This window comes from Moschus berezovskii, chromosome 22 (genome assembly GCF_049115385.1).
Source record: "Moschus berezovskii isolate FMDL1 chromosome 22, NW_MosBer_1.0, whole genome shotgun sequence".
Taxonomy (NCBI): domain Eukaryota; kingdom Metazoa; phylum Chordata; class Mammalia; order Artiodactyla; family Moschidae; genus Moschus; species Moschus berezovskii.
Window position 1 is genome coordinate 61,333,585 of NC_142481.1, and position 20,791 is coordinate 61,354,375.

The 20,791-nt window shown below is 44.1% G+C and overlaps 1 protein-coding gene across 2 annotated transcripts; it reads left to right on the forward strand.

Annotated features, from left to right (window-relative positions):
* The first annotated feature begins 1,226 nt into the window (after window positions 1-1,226).
* TMEM170A (transmembrane protein 170A) lies at window positions 1,227-17,269 on the forward strand. 2 transcript variants are annotated; one of them, XM_055413109.2, is made up of 3 exons: window positions 1,227-1,514; window positions 9,543-9,713; window positions 14,182-17,269. In XM_055413109.2, the coding sequence occupies exons 1-3, from the start codon at window positions 1,382-1,384 to the stop codon at window positions 14,310-14,312; spliced, it is 435 nt and encodes a 144-aa protein (XP_055269084.1). In that variant the 5' UTR covers window positions 1,227-1,381; the 3' UTR covers window positions 14,313-17,269. The 2 variants fall into 2 exon arrangements, with proteins under 2 accessions (XP_055269084.1, XP_055269086.1); XM_055413111.2 differs by having other exon boundaries at window positions 9,543-9,644.
* The last annotated feature ends 3,522 nt before the right edge of the window (window positions 17,270-20,791 follow it).

Consider the following 20,791-nt stretch of genomic DNA (forward strand, 5'->3'; position numbering starts at 1 on the left):
TATAGTAAGTCTAGTAACCACCTGTTTCCAGTCATTACAACATTATTGACATATTCCTTACGTTACACACAATCCTTTCTAGTTTCAAGTGAAGTTTTCTCTCAAAATCGTTTTCCTTCCAAATATTGAAGGTGGTGCTTCACCATCTTCCAGCTTCTTTCACCTGGTTGCTGAACCATCTGATTCTCATTGCCAGATGCATATGTACGTAGGTATTTATCTTTCTTCCCACCTACCTACCTCTATGTGTATCTACTTGTCTATGTAACCATAATCTATCATCCATCTATGCACCTCCCTCCCTTCTTCTGTGGTGGTATGCTTGGTCGCTTTGCAACCCCATGGACTGTATAGCCCGCCACCCTGCCAGACTGCTCTGTCCAATGGATTCTCCCGGCAAAAATACTGGAGTGGGCTGCCATGCCCTCCGCCAGGGCATCTTCCCAACCCAGGGATCGAACCTGTGTTTCCCGCATTGCAGGCAGATTCTCGACCACTAGCACAGCCTGGAAAGCCCCTCTCCCTCTCTCAGCTCAGTTCCGTCGCTCAGTCATGTCCGACTCTCTGCGACCCCATGAATCACAGCACGCCAGGCCTCCCTGTCCATCACCAACTCCCGGAGTTCACTCAAACTCATGTCCATCAAGTCGGTGATGCCATCCACCCATCTCATTCTCTGTCGTCCCCTTCTCCTCCCGCCCCCAATCCCTCCCAGCATCAGAGTCTTTTCCAGTGAGTCAACTCTTCGCTTGAGGTGGCCAAACTATTGGAGCTTCAGCTTCAGCATCAGTCCCTCCAATGAACACCCAAGACTGATCTCCTTTAGAATGGACTGGTTGGATCTCCTTGCAGTCCAAGGGACTCTCAAGAGTCTTCTCCAGCACCACAGTTCAAAAGCATCAATTCTTCAGCGATCAGCCTTCTTCACAGTCCAACTCTCACATCCATACATGACCACGGGAAAAACCACAGCCTTGACTAGACGGACATATGTAATTCCACTCCTTTCTTCTAGGTGGCGCTGCAGAGAAGGACAGAGCCGAGCGCGCCCCACCGGAGCAGGAGCGACTTCTCCAGTAGGGGGCGTAGCCTGTAAGGGGCCAGGTCTCCGATAGCCGTTCGCAACGTCAGGGGCGGGAACGACTCTCGCCCCGCCCCCGCCGTGGGCGGCGCCCTGTGATTGGAGGAAGGAGCCGTCACTTGGCAGGGCCGTTGGGGTAGGAGGAAGAGGGCCGGGCGGAAGGTGACGCGGCTGCTGTGGAGGTGTGGGGAGCGGAGCGGGCCGTACGCGAGCGCGCGCCGCGGCTGCGTCTCGGGCGCTCTCCGTCGGCGGCCGCTCGGGCGCGCTCTCCCTTAGCCTTCTGCGGTGAATGGCGGCGGGATGGAACGCGAGGGGAGCGGCGGCAGCGGGGCGTCGGCCGGGCTCCTGCAGCAGATCCTCAGCCTGAAGCTGGTGCCGCGGGTGGGCAACGGGACGCTGTGCCCCAACTCCACCTCGCTCTGCTCCTTCCCAGGTACCGGCCGCCCCGCGGCCCCGCTCCGGGGCTGGTTTCCTTGTGGGCGGGGGTCGGCTCTCCGGCGGCCGAGAGCGGGGGCGGCAGCCCTTCCGCCTCCCCCCGCCGCCTCGCCGCGGGCCCCTCGGGCGGGCCTCCCCGATCCCGCGGTGGGCCCGGTCGGTGAGGGGAACGCGGCCCCCGCCCGAGCTCGTCCTGCCGTCTGGAGTTCCCAAACGCCCCGGCTTCAGGCGGGAACTCGGCAGCGCCCTGGTGGCGGCCGCCGCTCCTCGTCTGGGGCACGGGAGGCGGTCCCCGCCGCCTTTTGGCCGGGGGCGGGGCAGTGCTGGGTGGCCCCAGCCCCTTTCGTCCGCCCCGGCCTCCGGGCTTTCGCGCCTCGGATGGTACGTCGTCCCGGCCGGTCTGAGGGCCGTCGGTCGGAACTCAGGCACCCGCTGTGCCTAGGGTAGGTAGCCCAGGCTCTGCACCAGGAGGCTGTCTGCCGATCGCTGCCACCCACGTCCAGATCCACCCCCTCCGCCAGCCTCTCTTTCTAGGAATCCCTTTCTGGAGACCTGTTGCCGAGTCTCCCACTCTTGTGTTCGAGAACGTCGACACGGCGTCTTTCTGATTCTTATGCCACTTATTTCGGCTGGGCTTGAGAGCAGAGGTTTTCAAACTTAGAAATCGAGATAGAAAGCTGTCGGGCTCGGAAAACTGAGAGAAGGGAAAAATACTTGGGAAGGCTGGAAATAAAGCCTTGGAGGGGAGAGTAGAGTTGTGTGTTGGCCCTTTTAAAGGCAAGAAGACTGAGATCAGGGGTGTTTGAAGGGTGAGGTTGGGCCCTCCAGCAAAGCTGACAGATACTTTCACTCAGTAAACAATGCAAGAACCGGCCTGAGACCTGCAAAGGAAGGAAGGTTGGATTACTGAGTACAGTTAAAACTTGTAAACAAGGCACCTGTGATTTCTCATCCTCTGGGCAGCGACTGCCAGGCGCCATTCAGCGGACACCAGGGACTTGCTGGGTATTACCTTTCTAGCGTTTTCCCCAACAGGTCTGTGAAGTAGTTAATAAGATAAAAAAACACGTTGAGACATAAGCAGGTGTTAGCTTGAAATCATGCCTATAATGATAATCTGGGAAAAGGTATCAAAAGACACTAAGATCACATTTGACAATGACAGCAGAAGTATATGGCATTCTGGAGACCATGTCCACAAAATGAAAAGTTCATGCAGTCTGAAGGCTCCACTGGACCGAATTGGTCTGTTACTTTTCTTGCAACTCTTTATTTGGAAAAATTTTAAACCTACTGAAAAATTGAAATGATAGTGTAACAGATACCTATATACCCTTTACTTAGGTTCATTATTAATATTTCAATTCTTTTGCCTTCTGTCTAAATATATATATGCATGTGCATATATGTTTACTTTCTGCAGAGCCTTTTGAAAGGAGGTTACACAAATAGTGGCACTTGACAGCTAATGCTTTATAGCATGTATCATTTAAAATGAGGACATTTTCTACCACAGCCTAGAAGAATACATTGCACTGGAATGTGTTAACACATTTAACAGTGGTAGAATATTATCTAATGTATAGGCCTTATTGAAAGATACTCAGTTGTTTGAAAAATGCCATTTATACCTTTTTTTTTAAATTTCAGGATATAATCAAGGATTACACATTGCATATAGTTGTCTTTTTAGTCTTGTTGAATCCAGAATAGTTCCTCCATCTTTGTTTCAGTTTCTTGACACTGACATTTTTGAAGACCAGGCTGTTTCATAGACTGTCCCATCGTCTAAGTTACCTGATTATTTCTTCATGATTAGATTCAGATTAAACATTTTTGATCAGGATGCTACCTACCTAGGTGATGTACACTTCCCAGAGCACCACATTAGGAGACATTTAATGTCAGTTTGTCCCTTTATTGATAACACTAAGTTTAATCATTTGGTGAAGATGGTGTTTATCAGATCTCTCCACCATAAGGTTACCTTAATCAATAAGTCATATGTGAGGTGATATTTTGAAACTGAACATTTTGTTCAGTCTCTCTGGCTTTTAGTTGCCTCTTCTTTTAAAAAAAAGGTTGAGGTAAGTGGATTTGGGACGATAGTTTTACTGTGTTATAGTAGAGAATCTGTAGCTAAGCATATTGTTTTCCTTTCAGGAATTGATCTGAAATATTAAACTGCAGTCTGTACTTGAGTTTATGGGTACTTCAGTGGATATATAACTTGTGGATAGTGATCACCATGGATCATTCGTTCAGGACGTATTTACTGATCAAGTGCAGACTCTGGGCTGGAGTTATAAACATGCATGAGATACAGCCCATGGACACAAGTTGATTGGAACGTGATGAGTAAGCACACAGGGTAAACATGTAACCTCCCTGTTGTGTCTCTTCTTCAGCTGGAATGATGGATTCATTACGTACATGAAGTGTAATCCTTTCTGAGGCACCAAAACCTGCTGACAGTGAATTTCATTCATTGTCCTGATTCTGGAATTGTTTCTATTTTGGCCCCACAGAAAAGGTTACTTGCATTTTATGCCAACTCAATATGGCAAAGTCATTGCTCTGAAATACTCTGTGGTTTATCACTGTCAGGAAGCTTTGAATTGATTTTTTTAAACCTGCATTTGCAATTTAGACCTTTAGGTTTCTGCCTAATCCTACTTATTCCAAGTAGTTCAAATTTCTTTGGTGGTCGTTTTTAACAAATCTGAATGCTGAGAAAGGCAAATTATTCTACCCCCTTGTATAAGGAATAAAATTCACTTTCTAAAGGTATGAATTTCATTATATTAATACTTTCAATATCAAAGTGTATCTCCCCCCCGCTCTTTTTTTTTTTTTGGCCACACTGCATGGCTTATGGGAATTTAGTTCTTGGACTCAGGGATCGAACTTGGGCCCTCAGTAGTGAGAGCACAGAGTCCTAGCTGCTGGACCCCCAAGGAATTCCCCAGAGTGTGCCTTCTGATAAACTGAAACCCACTGATGTTTTAGTTGTGCCATTGCTGGAATCAAGAATACGTCTCACTTGGATCCGTCATTTGCTCGTTCAGTCTGCAAATTTATTCAGTGTCTGTTGTGTGTCTGTTGTTTTCTAGGCACCAAGTAAAGGTGTGTTCGTGAACAAAACAAAAGAAGTTTCATTCTAAAGGGCAAAGAGAAAACAAAATTTGAAAGTATGGAAAGGAGGGACTTCCCTGGCAGTCCAGCACTTCCAGCGCTGGTCAGGGAGCTGAGGTCACACATGCCTTGCAATATGGCAAAATGAATAAAAATATGAAACGGAGCAGACAGTGTGAGTGTAAGGTTGGGGGGTAGTGAGTAGTCTTGTGTGTCGAGTGGAGTGCTTGTTTTACATAAGGTCACGGGGAAACCCGCTAAGATGATGCCATTGGAGATGAAATCTGAAAGGGACTGAGGAACAACCACGCAGCTGTCCGGAGACGGGCATTCTGGGCGAGGGGCAGCAGGTGCAGAGGCCCTGGGACGGGAGCGCGCTGCAGCAGCGTGAAGGAGGCCAGTGCAGTGGGAGGGGCAGTGTGAGCCGGGGGGAGGGGCGAGGTCAGATCCCCCAAAGCTGTGTTCGAGGGGTTTTGAGTAGAGGAAGGATGATCTGATTCACTTTTTTTTTTTCGTATATACAATTTAATGATTTTTTGCGGAGTTTGCAGTCATCACAAAAAGGAACTTGAGAATGTTGTCATCACTCCAGCAAGAAACCTTGTCCCCATTATCACTGACTTTCTGGTTTTGTGTGGAGAATAGATGAAAGGCCAGATCAGGGCAGATAAGAACTAGCTGGGGGTAGGGCCAAGAGACCATTAAGGTTGAAGCAGGCCAGAAGGGCCCATTCAGGAACCAGGGATAAGTGGGCAGTTCGGCAGTGGCCTCGGGAGAGAGGTGGCAGGCTACAGTTGATAGTCCTGGTGGGCCAGTCCTCCTTGTTAGGACAGGAAGGGTACCTCGGGAAAACTCAGCTCACCTTTACTCTCACACTGCCACTGCACGCACAACACTTCTGGCACCAGATGTGGTTTTTCTACACACCAAGCAGCTCTGGACATCAGTTGGTGTTCTACAACTCAGTTCAGTTCTGACACACTCTGCTGGGAGCTGGCTTCCAGTCCCACAGGTTAAAGGCCCAGTTGCACAAGACGCCCCAACCCCCACTTCAGATACCAGTCAGTCTAGGTTCTCGCACGTGCTTCTGACCAGCTAAGGTTTCCACGTCTTCCTTCTTGTTCAATTGAAAATGCTAGAGCAGCTTACAGAATTCAGGAAAACAGTTTACTTACTAGGTGACTGGTATATTCTCGAAGATGTTAAGGGATGGAAATGAACACCACATAAAGAGATACGCAGGGTAAAGTCTGGAAGGGTCCCCGAGCACAGAAGCTTCTGTTCCTGTGGAGCTGGGGTGGGTCACCCTCCCAGCGCATAGGTGTCTTCACCAGCCCAGAAGCTCTCTACTTTTGAAATATCTATGGAGGCTTCATCACTTAGACATGACCGATTATTAACTTGCTGCTAGCCCCCTCCTCTCTCCTGAGAATGGAGAGTGGGACTGAAGGTTCCAAGCTTACAATCATGGCCTGGCCTTTCTGGTGACCAGTGCCCATCAAGGAGCCCACCAGGAGTTGCCTTAGGAGAACAAAAGACACTCCTGAAAATTCCAAGGAATTTAGGAGCTCTTCCTCAGGAACCAGGGTCATAGATTAAGTCTTAGAAAAAAAGATTTTCTTAGCACCATTATCTTCAAGGGTTTTAGGCATCAGGAGTAGAGACCAGATATATTTGTATTAGTATTTCACAAGGAAACAGATGGATCCCCTGGCAGGCTGGTGGGGGTGGGTAAGAGAGGGTTCTCACAGTGGGCAGTGTGGACAGACGCAGGCCGATGGGCACTTAGCATCCAGGCAGGCCAGCACGGAGTTGCAGGACTGAGGTGGTCAACTTGGAACCCCAGCTACAGAGGCACTGGCTGTGTTCTCACAGTTGTTTGACCTGGAACGTAAGGCAGACTGGGGCCAGCTGAAAGGACGGCTCGGCGCCGGGCCTCACTCTGCCCCTTGTTGTGTGCTCCTGTTTCTGCTGATTGGGGCCAGTTTGGTCTTGAGCCCTTGCTTGGAAGTGAGGGGACTGTGGCAGCAAGAGGGCCAGGGAGCACAGAATTCCCCCCAACAGGTCTGCTGAGTGACCTTTCTGTTTAACTCAAACTGAAGAATATGCTTAAAGATACAGACACCCTCTGGGCAGGGATCTTTGTCTTTTTAAAATTTCCATTCTTGTTCATTGACATGCCTGACATATGGAATGGGCTCTGTAAGTATTTGCTGAATGAATGAACCCTCAGTCCTGATATTAGCTTGCTGTGGCTACTGAAACAAATTCAATGGCTTAAAACAACACAGATATATTAGTCCTGGGGGTCAGAAGTCCAAATGGGTCAGCAGAGCCATCTTCCTTCTGAAGGCTCTAAGGAGAATTTGTTTTCGTGTCTTTTCCAGCTGCTAGAGGTCACCGCATCCTTTGGCTTCTGGCACCTTCCTCCATCTTTAAAGCCAGCAGCACAGCATCTTCAGATCTCTTTGACTCTGACCCTCTTCCAGGGACCCTTGATTACAGTAGGCCCACCTGTAAAATCCAAGATACTCCACCCCGCCCCCCCATTGCAAGATGCCTGACCTCCTCACACCTACACTCCCTTTTGTTAAGTCAGGTCACACTTTCATTGGCTTTGGGGCTGAGGATGCGGGCATCTTTGGGGCCTCTTCTGCCACCAGTGCTTAGTCTGGGTTCCCCTTATAACATTTATTTCAGGTTAATAACCTGACTTGTTCTTCACCTTGGGGAAGTGATGTGACTTTAGCTGCCAAAGTAAACAAAGCTGAAGATAATGCACTTTATGTGAAACAGTGAACAAGGAAATACTGTAAAATAGATAGACAAGGATGTTTGACAGTGTATAGAGCCAGAGAAGTGAAAAGTAGTATATGATAATCAATAAATAGCTGTTAAACAGATGGCAGATTAAGGCGCAGTATTAACGGGATATCACTTAGCTTTTTAAAAGTGTTTTATCGATTGAGGTTTGCCTTAGCTATTAGTGTTCTGTATTACTTTCATTCCTCTGAAAGCGTTTTATAAATTGTACTGTTCATCTAATATGATAAAGCTTTTCTTTCCTACTTAGAGTGATTTAAGTGACGCTATATAAAATAATGGAGGCAGTGGTGGAGCAAATGGATGTAACTTAGGGCTGTATGTAGGAAGGTGCACACTGCTTCTCCCCATCAGAGGCTCGGGGAGGAGCCGACCTGCTGCACCAGATCCTGTTTGCACACATGCCTTTCAGCTTTTAGAAAAGTTGAGATGTGAGTTGCTAGCCCAGCAAGCCTCCTTGCTCCAGGGAAGTGGGAACAGGGGAGCGCTGGTGTCAGCCAGGGCTGCTGGAACAAAGCACCATGGACCGAGTGACTTAACCAACAGAGGTGGAGACTGTAAGTGCAAGATGAGGATGCCAGCACGGTCAGGATGAGGGCCCTCTTGGGCCCTCTTCTTGATACGTCCTCACTCGATGGGGAGAAAACAGAAGGAGAGGCACAGAGAGAGAGGTCTGTCTTCCTCTTGTAAGTCCACTGTCCTGTCGGGTTAGGGCTTCCACACATGGATTCATCCCATGGCAGTTGGGTAGCACACCCAAGTGTCCAGACCCACTGTTATTGAGGTTACCAACTTCCTGTGTCTCTGGCAAATTAAAGCTTCCCCCCAGCTCACCGCCCACTTGGTTCACCGCAGCCGGTGAGGAGCCGGGCTCTAGCAGGCCCTTGACTTGCTGTGGCGAGCAGTGCTTGTATCTAAAACCTGGGGGGCTCCAGCGAAAGCCCCGTGACGGCAAGAGTGTCAGCTGGGCAGCTGCGTCCCTGAGCTTCTGGAGGCAGGTTTGTGTCCCGTTTGTCCACCCCTGGGCACTGCCATTCCTGCGTCCTCACAGAGCTTTGTGCACACTGGGGGTGTAACAGCAGCCAGAGTCTCTTAGGTGACTTGGGGAGGAGCTGCTGAGGACTTGGGGATTAAAGACGGACGGGGTTGCTTGATGCTAAAGCTGAAACTGCAATACTTTGGCCACCTCATGCGACGAGTTGACTCACTGGAAAAGACTCTGATGCTAGGAAAGGTTGGGGGCGGGAGGAGAAGGGGACGACAGAGAATGAGATGGCTGGATGGCATCACCGACTCTGTGGACATGAGTTTGAGTGAACTCCGGGAGTTGGTGATGGACAGGGAGGCCTGGCGTGCTGTGATTCATGGGGTCGCGGAGAGTCGGACACGACTGAGCGACTGAACTGAACTGCTTCTTAGCAGGGAGCTGCCTGGCGCTGTTTCCTGGGTTGGGGATGAGCTGGCAGTGGATAGTGTCCAAGGAGGCCCCAGTGGGAAATGCCAGCGGGCAGATGGGGAGGGTGGCACATCTCAGAGCGGTGTGCGCACCAGCCTCTGCAGCCTCTGGAGCTGCCGCTGAGGAGAGAGGTCAGGCATTGGCACACTGCGCCGTCAGTGGTGCTCACACTTGTCCTTGTGAAAGGGAAATCACGTAAGTGAATTTCCAAATCTGGGTAAACTTTTCTTCAGTGTTTATGAGTAGGGGTAGCTTGTCAGGAGTCGGCCAACCTTTTCTGTAAAGGGCCAGATTATAAATATTTTGGGCTTTGCAGGTCCTATGGTCTCTGTCACTGTTTCAGCCCCACTCTTGGAGCTTGAAAGCAGCCATAGACAAGACTTAAATGAACAGGCATGGCTGTGTTCCACGAAGACTTTCTGCACAAAAACAGGGGGTGGCCATAGTTTAGTGATCCCTCCAAAACCATCAGTGTTTGGATATTCGACTGATGAACCGTCACTGCAACGGAATCGTTTTAAAATTGAAATAACCAAGTATAATGACCGCCCTTTGTAATGACCGCACTGGGGATGCTGGTGACGTCCGACCTTTCTTTGCTTTCCCTTGCAGAGATGTGGTATGGTGTGTTCCTGTGGGCACTGGTGTCTTCTCTCTTCTTTCACGTCCCCGCCGGATTACTGGCCCTCTTCACCCTCAGACATCACAAATATGGTAGGTTCATGTCTGTAAGCATCCTGTTGATGGGCATCGTGGGACCAATTACTGCTGGAATCTTGACAAGTATGTTAGACATTTAAAATACAGTCAAAACATTTCATATGAATAGTCAGTTAATTTTAGGAGCCATTTTAGAAACAGTCTGAGTGGGGTAAAGAAGTAAGAGCGCCCTTTGTCCACGGGTCCTGTTTTTTACACACTGTTCTCTTTTCACCTCAGTCCCCTCTTACTTGGCTAACACCTGTGACTTCCTGCGTCAGATTCTGTCCCATGTCTTTAGGGAAGCCACGTTACGCTTTGTGAGATGTGTCTTGTGATCTTGAACACTGCCGAGAGAATATTTGACTGTTTAGAAGCTGCTGCTCTCCTTTCTCTTCAGCTGTCACTTCACTGATTTGTGGCATGCAATCTGGTTGACAAATTACTTCCCTTCATCCAGGTGTAGGTATTTTAAGGATGGAGGAAATTTTGCTTAGAAAGGTGCCTGTTTTTTTTTTCCTCTTCGGACTTTCTGAATAAGTTTGAGTATCATTCATAATTAGACATTACTTTTATCTGTGTGGTGTCTTTTGGGTGGGGGTTCAGCTTTTGTTCATGTCACAGGGGTGAGAATGTTCTAAAGCTCATAACAAAATAAAAATGGCATGTATATTTTATATAAATTAAAACTTGTAAGAAAGCGAAAATACAAACCCTCCATTACTGTATTCCTACCTGGTAACCAGTCTGCATTTCGTTATATGCTTTCAGACTTTTTTCTCGGTTTATGTAATTTTTTTTTTCCACTGTGATTTTAAAATTTGAATTTCAAGCAGAAATTCCCCTGTCTCTTTGGCTTTAGGGGTTTTTTGGGGACAAGGTGGCCTAGTTTCTCTGTGTTCTGTAGATGGTGAAACCTTTGTGATAAGGCAGTGGGGAGGCTAATTTTCTCCTGTCTACATTAAGGAGTTTCCATAACTGGCCTTAAACAATATTTTTAACTATATCACCTACTGCTATCTTTAGAGAGCCTCTGCTCCAGTTTTCTTACTGGATTATTAGCCCCCAGGACCTGTTTTAGATTTCTCATTGGTAAAATAGCAATGCTGTGTGATGACTGAATGAAATAATGTGTGTGTGTAAAGCATATAACAGTTTCTTGTGATCCACACAGTCAAAGGCTTTGGCATAGTCAATGAAGCAGAAATAGATGTCCTTCTGGAACTCTCTTGCTTTCTCCATGAACCAGCGAATGTTGGCAATTTGATCTCTGGTGCCTCTGCCTTTTCTAAAACCTGCTTGAACATCTGGGAGTTCACGGTTCACATATTGCTGAAGCCTGGCTTGGAGAATTTTGAGCATGACTTTACTAGCGTGTGAGATGAGTGCAATTGTGCGGTAGTTTGAGCATTCTTTGCCATTGCCTTTCTTTGGGATTGGAATGAAGACTGACCTTTTCCAGGCCTGTGGCCACTGCTGAATTTTCCAAATTTGCTGGCATATTGAGTGCAGCACTATCACAGCATCATCTTTCAAGATTTGAAATAGCTCCACTGGAATTCCATCACCTCCACTAGCTTTGTTCGTAGTGATGCTTTCTAAGGCCCACTTGACTTCACCTTCCAAGATGTCTGGCTCTAGGTCAGTGATCATGTTATCGTGACTATCTTGGTCTTGAAGATCTTTTTTGTACAGTTCTTCTGTGTATTCTTGCCACCTCTTCTTAATATCTTCTGCTTCTGTTAGGTCCATACCATTTCTGTCCTTTATCGAGCCCATCTTTGCATGAAATGTTCCCTTGGAATCTCTAATTTTCTTGAAGAGATCTCTTGTCTTTCCCATTCTGTTGTTTTCCTCTATTTCTTTGCATTGATCACTGAGGAAGGCTTTCTTATCTCTCCTTGCTATTCTTTGGAACTCTGCATTCAGATGCTTATATCTTTCCTTTTCTCCTTTGCTTTTCGCTTCTCTTCTTTTCACAGCTATTTGTAAGGCCTACTCAGACAGCCATTTTGCTTTTTTGCGTTTCTTTTCCATGGGGATGGTCTTGGTCCCTGTCTCCTGTACAATGTCATGAACCTGCGTCCAGAGTTCATCAGGCACTCTATCTATCAGATCTAGACCCTTAAATCTATTTCTTACTTCCACTGTATAATCGTAAGGGATTTGATTTAGGTCATATCTGAATGGTCTAGTGGTTTTCCCTATTTTCTTCAATTTAAGTCTGAACAGAACTGTACATGGAACAACAGACTGGTTCCAAATAGGAAAAGGAGTACGTCAAGGCTGTATATTGTCACCTTGCTTATTTAACTTATATGCAGAGTACATCATGAGGAACGCTGGGCTGGAAGAAGCACAAGCTGGAGTCAAGATTGCTGGGAGAAATATCAATAACCTCAGATATGCAGATGACACCACCCTTATGGCAGAAAGTGAAGAGGAACTCAAAAGCCTCTTGATGAAAGTGAAAGAGGAGAGTAAAAAGGTTGGCTTGAAGCTCAACATTCAGAAAACAAAGATCATGGCATCTGGTCCCATCACTTCATGGGAAATAGATGGAAAAACAGTGGAAACAGTGTCAGACTTTATTTTTTTGGGCTCCAAAATCACTGCAGATGCTGATTGCAGCCATGAAATTAAAAGACGCTTACTCCTTGGAAGGAAAGTTATGACCAACCTTGATAGTATATTAAAAAGCAGAGACATTACTTTGCCAACAAAGGTCAGTCTAGTCAAGGCTATGGTTTTTCCCATGGTCATGTATGGATGTGAGAGTTGGACTGTGAAGAAAGCTGATCGCCAAAGAATTGATGCTTTTGAACTGTGGTGTGGAGAAGACTCTTGAGAGTCCCTTGGACTGCAAGGAGATCCAACCAGTCCATTCTAGAGGAGATCAGTCCTGGGTGTTCATTGGAAGGACTGATGCTAAAGCTGAAACTGCAATACTTTGACCACCTGATGCGACGAGTTGACTCACTGGAAAAGACTCTGATGCTAGGAAAGGTTGGGGGCAGGAGGAGAAGGGGACGACAGAGAATGAGATGGCTGGATGGCATCACCGACTCTGTGGACATGAGTTTGAGTGAACTCCGGGAGTTGGTGATGGACAGGGAGGCCTGGCGTGCTGTGATTCATGGGGTCGCAGAGAGTCGGACATGACTGAGCGACTGAACTGAACTGAACTGAAAGCATATAACAGAATAGCTAACACGTAGTAATTGTGTCCTTCTTTGACCCTAGTGTATACAATCTATTCCCTTCCCATTTTGCTGCTCCTTCTGATTTGCTTTTAACTATCTTCCCTTCATCATCCAAATCCCATTTTGGGGCCTAGTTCAAGTTCTTCAGGCTTCTTCTGACTTTTTTTTGGAGATAAATTACAAAGAGGCCCAATGGAACACATGCCTCTCAAATGGTAGTGTTAATAGCCAGTGTGTATGTACTGCCAGTAGCACTGTTCTTTCTTCTCTGTCAGATATGTTAATATCATCACATCACGTGGGTACAAGGTGTTGACACTTGATTGAAACGGTGCATCTCATCCTGCATTATTCACAATGTTTTGTGCTTTCTCTCTTGTGTGTTCCCAGCTGTATTCTCTCACCAAGGAGAATTCTGTTTGGAGCATTTTGGGGTGGGGTCAGGAGAAGATTATCTAGGAACTTTGGATCTGTTCTTCTCAAATGAGTGAATTCTTGACTTTTCTTAGTACAATGCTGAGTCCCTGTGAGCAATTCAGGGTACCTGAGCAGAAACAGATGTCTGTCTGTTCTGTATTCAGTTTGTAGGAAGTTACAGTGACCGAAAGAATGACATGGGAAACAGAAAGGAATCCTGGAGTACCCCTCACCTCAAGACCTTTGAACGAATAGCAACTTGAAGGCTTAGGGTCCTGCTCTCTTCCTTTCTTCCTCCTTCCTTTTTTTTTTTTTTTGCTGTGCCACTCAGCTTGTGGTATCTTAGTTCCCAAACCAGGGATTGAACCCTGGGCCACAGCAGTGGACCATCTGGGCATTCAGGGCATTCCCTCCATCCATTTCTTGAAGGGAACTCTGAGTATAGTATAAGAGGGAGTGGGGTTTCCCTGTGACTGCTCCTGAAATATTCACACAGAGTATTTTCTATCATTTATTGCCAAGAATTTGTTAGGTATCTGTTACATGCCTGGGGAATAAGAGATGTTTTGAGTTTGTAATCGGGTTATGTGAATATTGCAGTCTTTGTAATTTTGGTTATGACTTCCAGGTGATTTTATTCAATAAATCTAGGAGACTTAGTTTGAAAGAGTCCCTTTTCTAAAAGTATTTGTTGGTGACTTGCAAACCATATAAGGAATACTTAAAACCAAGAGTAGTTAGTAAAAAGAATAGGGAAAACAAAAACATTTCTGTAATGTTTAAATTTTAATGTAAAAAATTTAGATGATTCTACTTAGAGTTTTATTTTTTAATTTCTTTTATGTTTTTTCTACTTACAGTTTTAAGTGCTATCTTTTCCTGATTATATTAACCCCCCTCTCATTTTTTAACACACTTGAATTTTTGAACAGGTGCAGCAATTGCTGGCGTGTACCGAGCAGCAGGAAAGGAAATGATTCCGTTTGAAGCCCTTACCTTGGGCACTGGACAGACGTTTTGTGTCGTAGTGGTCTCCTTTTTACGGATTTTAGCTACTCTATAGCACATGCCCTTGTGCTGTGATGGTGAATCGGTTTTATAGAATCCTCAAAAAGAAACATTATGGGATGTAGCGTTTTCTTAGTTCTTCAAACAGTATGAAGAACAATACTTCAGTCCTTTCTTCAGTTTGAAGTTCCAGGAATTAAAGATCTTTTTGGACTCATTGTTCTCAACCAAAAAAGAAAATCCCAAGTTTCTTTTCTTTCTGTTTTTTACATATTCAATTCAGGCAGTTTTACGGGTGCACCTTTACCCACGCCCAGTCAGCAGTGCTTCTGGGTTGGCATCCTTCACACTGAAATTTGCAATGTCCTGTGAGAAAAATGCAGCTTTGCGTGTTTCAGAGAAACTGTAGAACATATTGGTTTACTTCTGAACACAGTATACTGTACTGAAATCTTATTTGATCTAATCTTGATTAAAACTTGGCAAACTCTTGCCACATCTTCATGACAGTAAGTGCCAAGTAGGTTTTGGTTAAGCATAACGTTGAGAACAAATTTGGAGAAATAAAACACACAAAAAATCTATAACTCGAGTAGTGGCTTCAGTTCCACTATTTAAAGAAATAAAAGCTAACTCCTGAATGATGTGACATTTTATGAATAACTATTTTGACCTCTGATTATTTTATATATTTTATGATGTGTGAATTTCCTGTTTTGTACATTTTCTCAAAATAAGCTAGGTAATTGAGAATTTTTTTCACAGAACTCCTGTACTACCTTTTCCTATCACTTTAGGCTATTGATTTTATTTAGTTTAATTGGAAACACGCCCTATTAAATAGTTCGAATGGAAAATTCTCAGCCATATTGATCAGGATACTCATTGGACATTGAGACACACACACAGAAAGATACTTTAAACATTCTATTACCATTTTTTTAGTGACTTTGGTTTACTCATGGCTCTTAAAAAATTGTAAAAGTGCAGCTTTTACTGAAATTAGGGGTTATTGATTTCCTAGTCTTAATGTGGTTACCCAGTGGTGGGTCTTAAGCCCATTTTACAGTGTTCGGTATGACTCCCAGAAAGTGCCTAAAGTTTAATTTTCAGATATACCTTCCACTGTGCCCTTTATATTTCTTTTCAAGAGAATTTGTATCCTTTAAAGAAAATATCAGAGTTTTTTTAAAACCCAATTTTAGCTCTTATAATTTTTCTTCTAATGCCTTTCTTTTTCATCTAAAGGCCTAAAAACTGTGACCTTCAAAAGAAAAAGAATTGCAAAAATTAAATATCTGACTTTATCCTTAACCACATAAACTGGTTTGTATGAAATACAGTTGTTGTTATCTGTTTTCAAAATAGTTTCTGGTAATTAAATCTGACATTTTAAAAGGAAAGTTTTCATTATGAGTGTGAAGCTACCTGCCAATGAGGTCATGTGCAGTGCTGTTTGATTTAAGCAATATGCACTCAGGCTTCTGATTAAAAATAGCCAGGAGATTCAATTTACCAGGGATAGTCACAGAGAAAACTTACAAAGGATCCCAAAAAGTAAGTGGACATTTTCTTTTAACTAATCGGCCATTAGACTACTTATCAAAATTACAGTGATAGATATACTCTAACTAGGTGAAAATTTTGTAGGAGTTGTATACAGGCAAATATCCTTACAAATTCCCCAACAAGATTACTCTCCAGTGCTCAAACCTTTTTTCAAGCAAATTTTTATGTCTTTAGCTCAAGACTCCATTTTTCAGTTCAATAGTTGGATTTTGAAAAGTAGCCCTTCAGTTCAAGAAATTTTCCTGCATCTCTATTGAAAGATGTCTCAGCATTCTCACTGAAAACATTCCTTTGGATAGAGTTTCACAAATTGAGTGTGGGCTAGTGGTCAGTGGGTTTCTATCCCCAAATACTAATTTTTCAACATATTGATCCATGACTTAAATGTTTGGTTGCTTCACTTCTAGAGCTAAAACACAAGAACTAATGCATTTTGAAAGTTGTCTTTGTTTTCATCTGTTTCTTGTTTGATTATCCACTGTTTATCCGTTGTTTTTAAGAACTTCAAATATAAAATGGATTTTCAGATTATTGAATGTTTCATCCATCCCAGTATGTGAACACTCTGTGAATAAATGAATATAGACGTTATATAACTTGAGCTTTGTGGCTTGAAATGTTTTCAGGAAGAAACTATTTGAATTATAAGGAATGTTTATTGCCCCTAAGGTTTTCTTTTTAATTTCTCATCTCAAATGCACAATTATTTGGGGGTGGTTGCTTAAATGAAAAAGTACTGGCATTTGTGGTGAACATTTTATTTTTTCACATAAAGCTTCTGAGACGTTTTGACAACTCCTGACTTGCCTGGAGACATGTGAAACCACCCCTGCCCCAGCTATGCATCCACTTTTCTTTTAGTGGGAAGGAGAAACCCCAACCATGAAAAGCTGATTTCTGGATTCTTTGAGATAAAAGTTTTAGGAGAAAAACATTTCATGTAAACTTAAATCCAGTACAAATGAGTAATGAATATTCCAAGACAAAGGTGTCTCATTGTACTGTTTACTAATTCAGAACATCACCTAGGAAATGTCTAAACTAGGGAGATAAAGTTCATGCAAATAGTTATCTTTAAGCCCTATGTTTCCCAAGTCTTTAAATTGTATGTTAGCTTTTGATTCCAAAAGCTGCTGTGGTTTGAATGAAGTTCTTAATACAACTGCAGTGTACATCAAGCTTCCCTAGGGATCATTTCCTGAAGTTGAAGTCCTGGTGCCGTCCACACGCAGAAGGTTCTGTGTACATGCGTTTCTGTTTTGTGCATTGTTACCCTGCATGTGGTAAAGTCAGCTTAACTTTTTGTATTAGATTATTTCACTAAATGCTGCAGTCAAACTGATCAAATCTTTGTACCACAGAAAGTTATTTAAATTTTATTTTTCTACTGACATTTCTAATTCTGGTATAAATGTTTATCAATAAAGATTACTTTCAACTCTGTGAACTTGAACTGATTTTTCTTTTTCAGCGGCCAGTGAATTTAAGCTTTTGTAATGAAGATTTCCACCTTAAGTGTGTTTTTTTTTTTAAGTTTAGTACTTAACATATCTATTTAACTGTATTTCCTTTATGTTCAACTTACTAGTTTATGGTAAAATTCCTGTCCAAAGATCTGATTAAACACTACTTACACGTGAACTCGAGCCTTATTAACTTCACTTTTTGTGCTATATGTTATCATCAAAAGCTTTTGTACAGTTTCACACTGTGATGGCTAAAAGCTGATAACCCTTTGTGATAAAAATGTATCATTTCAATAGTCCACATGAAGAGGGTCTCCAAGGTTGGTTCAGTATTCTGTGACATCATAAAACATTTTCTGCCCTGCCATTTTCAGCAAATTGGATTGTCCCATTTGGGTAGCTTACCCCATGGTCACAAGGTAACTACTGGACTTCCAGGCATTGCAGATGGACATACAGTATAGCAGAAGACTAGCCATCCATTCTCTATTTTTTTTTTAATTTAGGTATAACATACAGTAAAGTGCACAAGTCTTAAATGTGTAGCTTAATGACTTTTTATGTATTTATACACTTATGTGAAGTGGTAGTACTTCGGTCAAGATATAGAATGTTTCTAACACCCCAGACGGATGCAGAGCTCTGCAAGAAACCTCCAATATCTTATGTATCCCAACAGAGGATTTCTTCTGTTATCAAAAAGATGATAACCCACGATTGGACAGTGGGAAGAGACTATGGGGAGAGGCTAAAGTTGCTGAATTTGACGGGAAGGGAAGAACCCCCTGAATTATTGCCAAGACAACGTTGCAAAGAAGCAGCCAATTCTGACTCTAGGTTGGAAACTGCTTCTTTGACTTGCTTTTCATTGCTTTTGTCATTCAGTTCAGTCACTCAGTCATGTCTGACTCTTTGTGACCCCATGGACTGCAGCACACCAGGCCTCCCTGTCCACCAACTCCTGGAGTTTACTCAAATTCAAATTCAGGTCCATTGAGTTGGTGATGCCATTCAACCATCTCATCCTCTGTCGTCCCCTTCTCCTCCCGCCTTCAGTCTTTCCCAGCATCAGGGTCTTTTCTAATGAGTCAGTTCTTTGCATCAGGTGACCAAAGTATTGGAGTTTCAACATCAGTCCTTCCAATGAACAGTCAGGACTGATTTCCCTTAGGATGGACTGGTTGGATCTCCTTGCAGTCCAGGGGACTCTCTCAAGAGTCTTCTCCAACATTTCTTTATAGCTTTCTTTTCTTTCTTTTGTTATTATACTCGTATGTAACAGCCGCCTCTGAGGACCCTGACCCTCTGCCTGACTATAAGCTCAAGTGCTTTTGTTCTGCTAATGGAGAGATAACCTGACCCTGCCCACCTGTCAACAGAAGAGATCAACACACCCCTTCCAAAGGCTGGACATTCTCTCAGAAGTGTTTGGCAAGACTGACGACCCTTTCACTTTAGTTCCCCACTGCCTCTCCTTTATTCTGCCTTTTGACTTTAGTTCCTCATTGCTTATATCTCTCTGACTCAACAGAAGAACTTTGCATTCAGACCCCCACAAGATGGTTGCTCTGAGGCGCTAGTCTGCCATCTTAGTCAGCCAGCTTTCCAAATGAAGTCATTTTCCTTGCCTCAACACTTTGTCTCGGATTCACTGGCCTGGCCTGCGGTGAGCAGAGCGAGCTTGGACTCAGTAACAACATGGTAAGAGTGAACCAGGAAACTTGTAGGCAGTTGGGGTTTGTATTGTGGCCAATATTTGTCTAAAGGGATTGATCGGTTTCAGCCTATTTCTTCTTGGTGGGATTATGTGCTGAAATCTCTAAATTTTTAAGTGGTATATTGGGTGTTCCCCACACTAACAAACATTGGACACCAGAAAGGGTGTTCGACAATTCACCTCAATTCTGACTCTACCCAGAAGCAGCACCCCACCCACTCCCAAACCCCATCCTCAACCCCCAGCTCCAGACATCAATCAGTAGCAAGTCCAGGTTCTTCTGTGCTTCTGACTGATTGGCTGTAAATTAGGTTCAATTAATTTGAGAGCGACTCACAGAACTCAGACATTTTACTTACTAGATCACTGGTTTATCATAAGGATTTAAATCAGGAACAGCCAGATGGAAGAGATGCACAGGTCAAGGCATGGGGTCTGTGTGTGGCACTTTCTTTGTCCCTTCAAATGGACAAAGTTCTCCCTGAATTTCCACATGTTGAACTGGGAAGTTCTCAACACTGCCCTTTGCAGCTCTATGGAGACCTCATTACATATGCATGATTGATTAAATCACTGGCCATTGGGGATAATGTATATTTCTTCAAAAGCATAATATCGCAGCTGGTGACATTTAAATTCATGGAAAATGCTTTTCAAATCCAAAAATGTATGTTTTTAAGTTCGATGAGGGCTGCTAACCAATTTTAGACCTCTTTACTAAACATTTTGACAAATAGAAGACAGTTCCATCATTACCCTTAAAGTGGTCAGAAACTTTGTGAATCTGAACAAATGTATGGGATGCTTGTAAGCTCTAAAGAGGAGAGTGGGAGAAGTGGAGTGCTGGAGGAGAGTCTACTGAAGAATGCCAGGGTAACAATTTCCCCAGACTGAGACTCCAAGGACAGGCCAAAAGGCTCCATCCCAGTTTGTCACAAAATGACAAGCAAGTACTTTCATATGGAGATAACTTGAAGGAAGGAATCCTTGTGGGTAATGTTTGAATTCTAGAATACAGCCATTCCTTGTAATTACATCTATAATGTTACCACGCACACTCAATTAGCAGAAATACAGGATTGGGTTCGTGTGGGTCTCTGGTCATACCATTTTTGTCAACTGATCAGTACATAACTTTGTTTTATGTATGTTTCTGTTCAAAGACAATGTATTTAACACATCTTTCTTACAAATAATGATCCGTAGTATTAATAATGAAACAATTACTTCAGTGACAGCATTATTGTGTCATGTACAAAACTGAGGCTGTACTATTTTAACTCTTTCCTTCAGTCATACACACACAGAAACAAACCACATACAGTACTCATACAGTAAACATATACTATATAGTGCTGCTGCTGCTGCTAAGTCACTTCAGTCATGTCCGACTGTGCGACCCCATAGATGGCAGCCCACCAGGATTCTCCAGGCAAGAACACTGGAGTGGGTTGCCATTTCCTTCTCCAATGCATAAAAGTGAAAGTGAAGTCACTCAGTCGTGTCCGACCCTCAGTGACCCCATGGACTGCAGCCTTCCAGGCTCCTCCATCCATGGGAGTTTCCAGGCAAGAGTACTGGAGTGGGGTGCCATTGCCTTTTCCACTATATAGTGCGCATTAATGCAAATAAAGATTAAATGTTTAACATTTTGTGAAAATGTTACCTAACATCTTCCTGGTTGATGGAGCTGCAGGCTGAACAATGGCACAGTGCAAGTGTGGTCAAGCCTCTTCACTGTGGCTTACTCCACGAAAACAAGGGAGAGATTGGTGGCACTCA

Bases quoted from the DNA above. Each gene is read 5' to 3' on its own strand.
- TMEM170A (XM_055413109.2), top strand. From the start codon at position 1,382: ATGGAACGCGAGGGGAGCGGCGGCAGCGGGGCGTCGGCCGGGCTCCTG. The intron at 1,515-9,542 runs GTACCGGCCGCC...TTTCCCTTGCAG, and splicing joins CTCGCTCTGCTCCTTCCCAG to AGATGTGGTATGGTGTGTTC. The intron at 9,714-14,181 runs GTATGTTAGACA...ATTTTTGAACAG, and splicing joins TACTGCTGGAATCTTGACAA to GTGCAGCAATTGCTGGCGTG.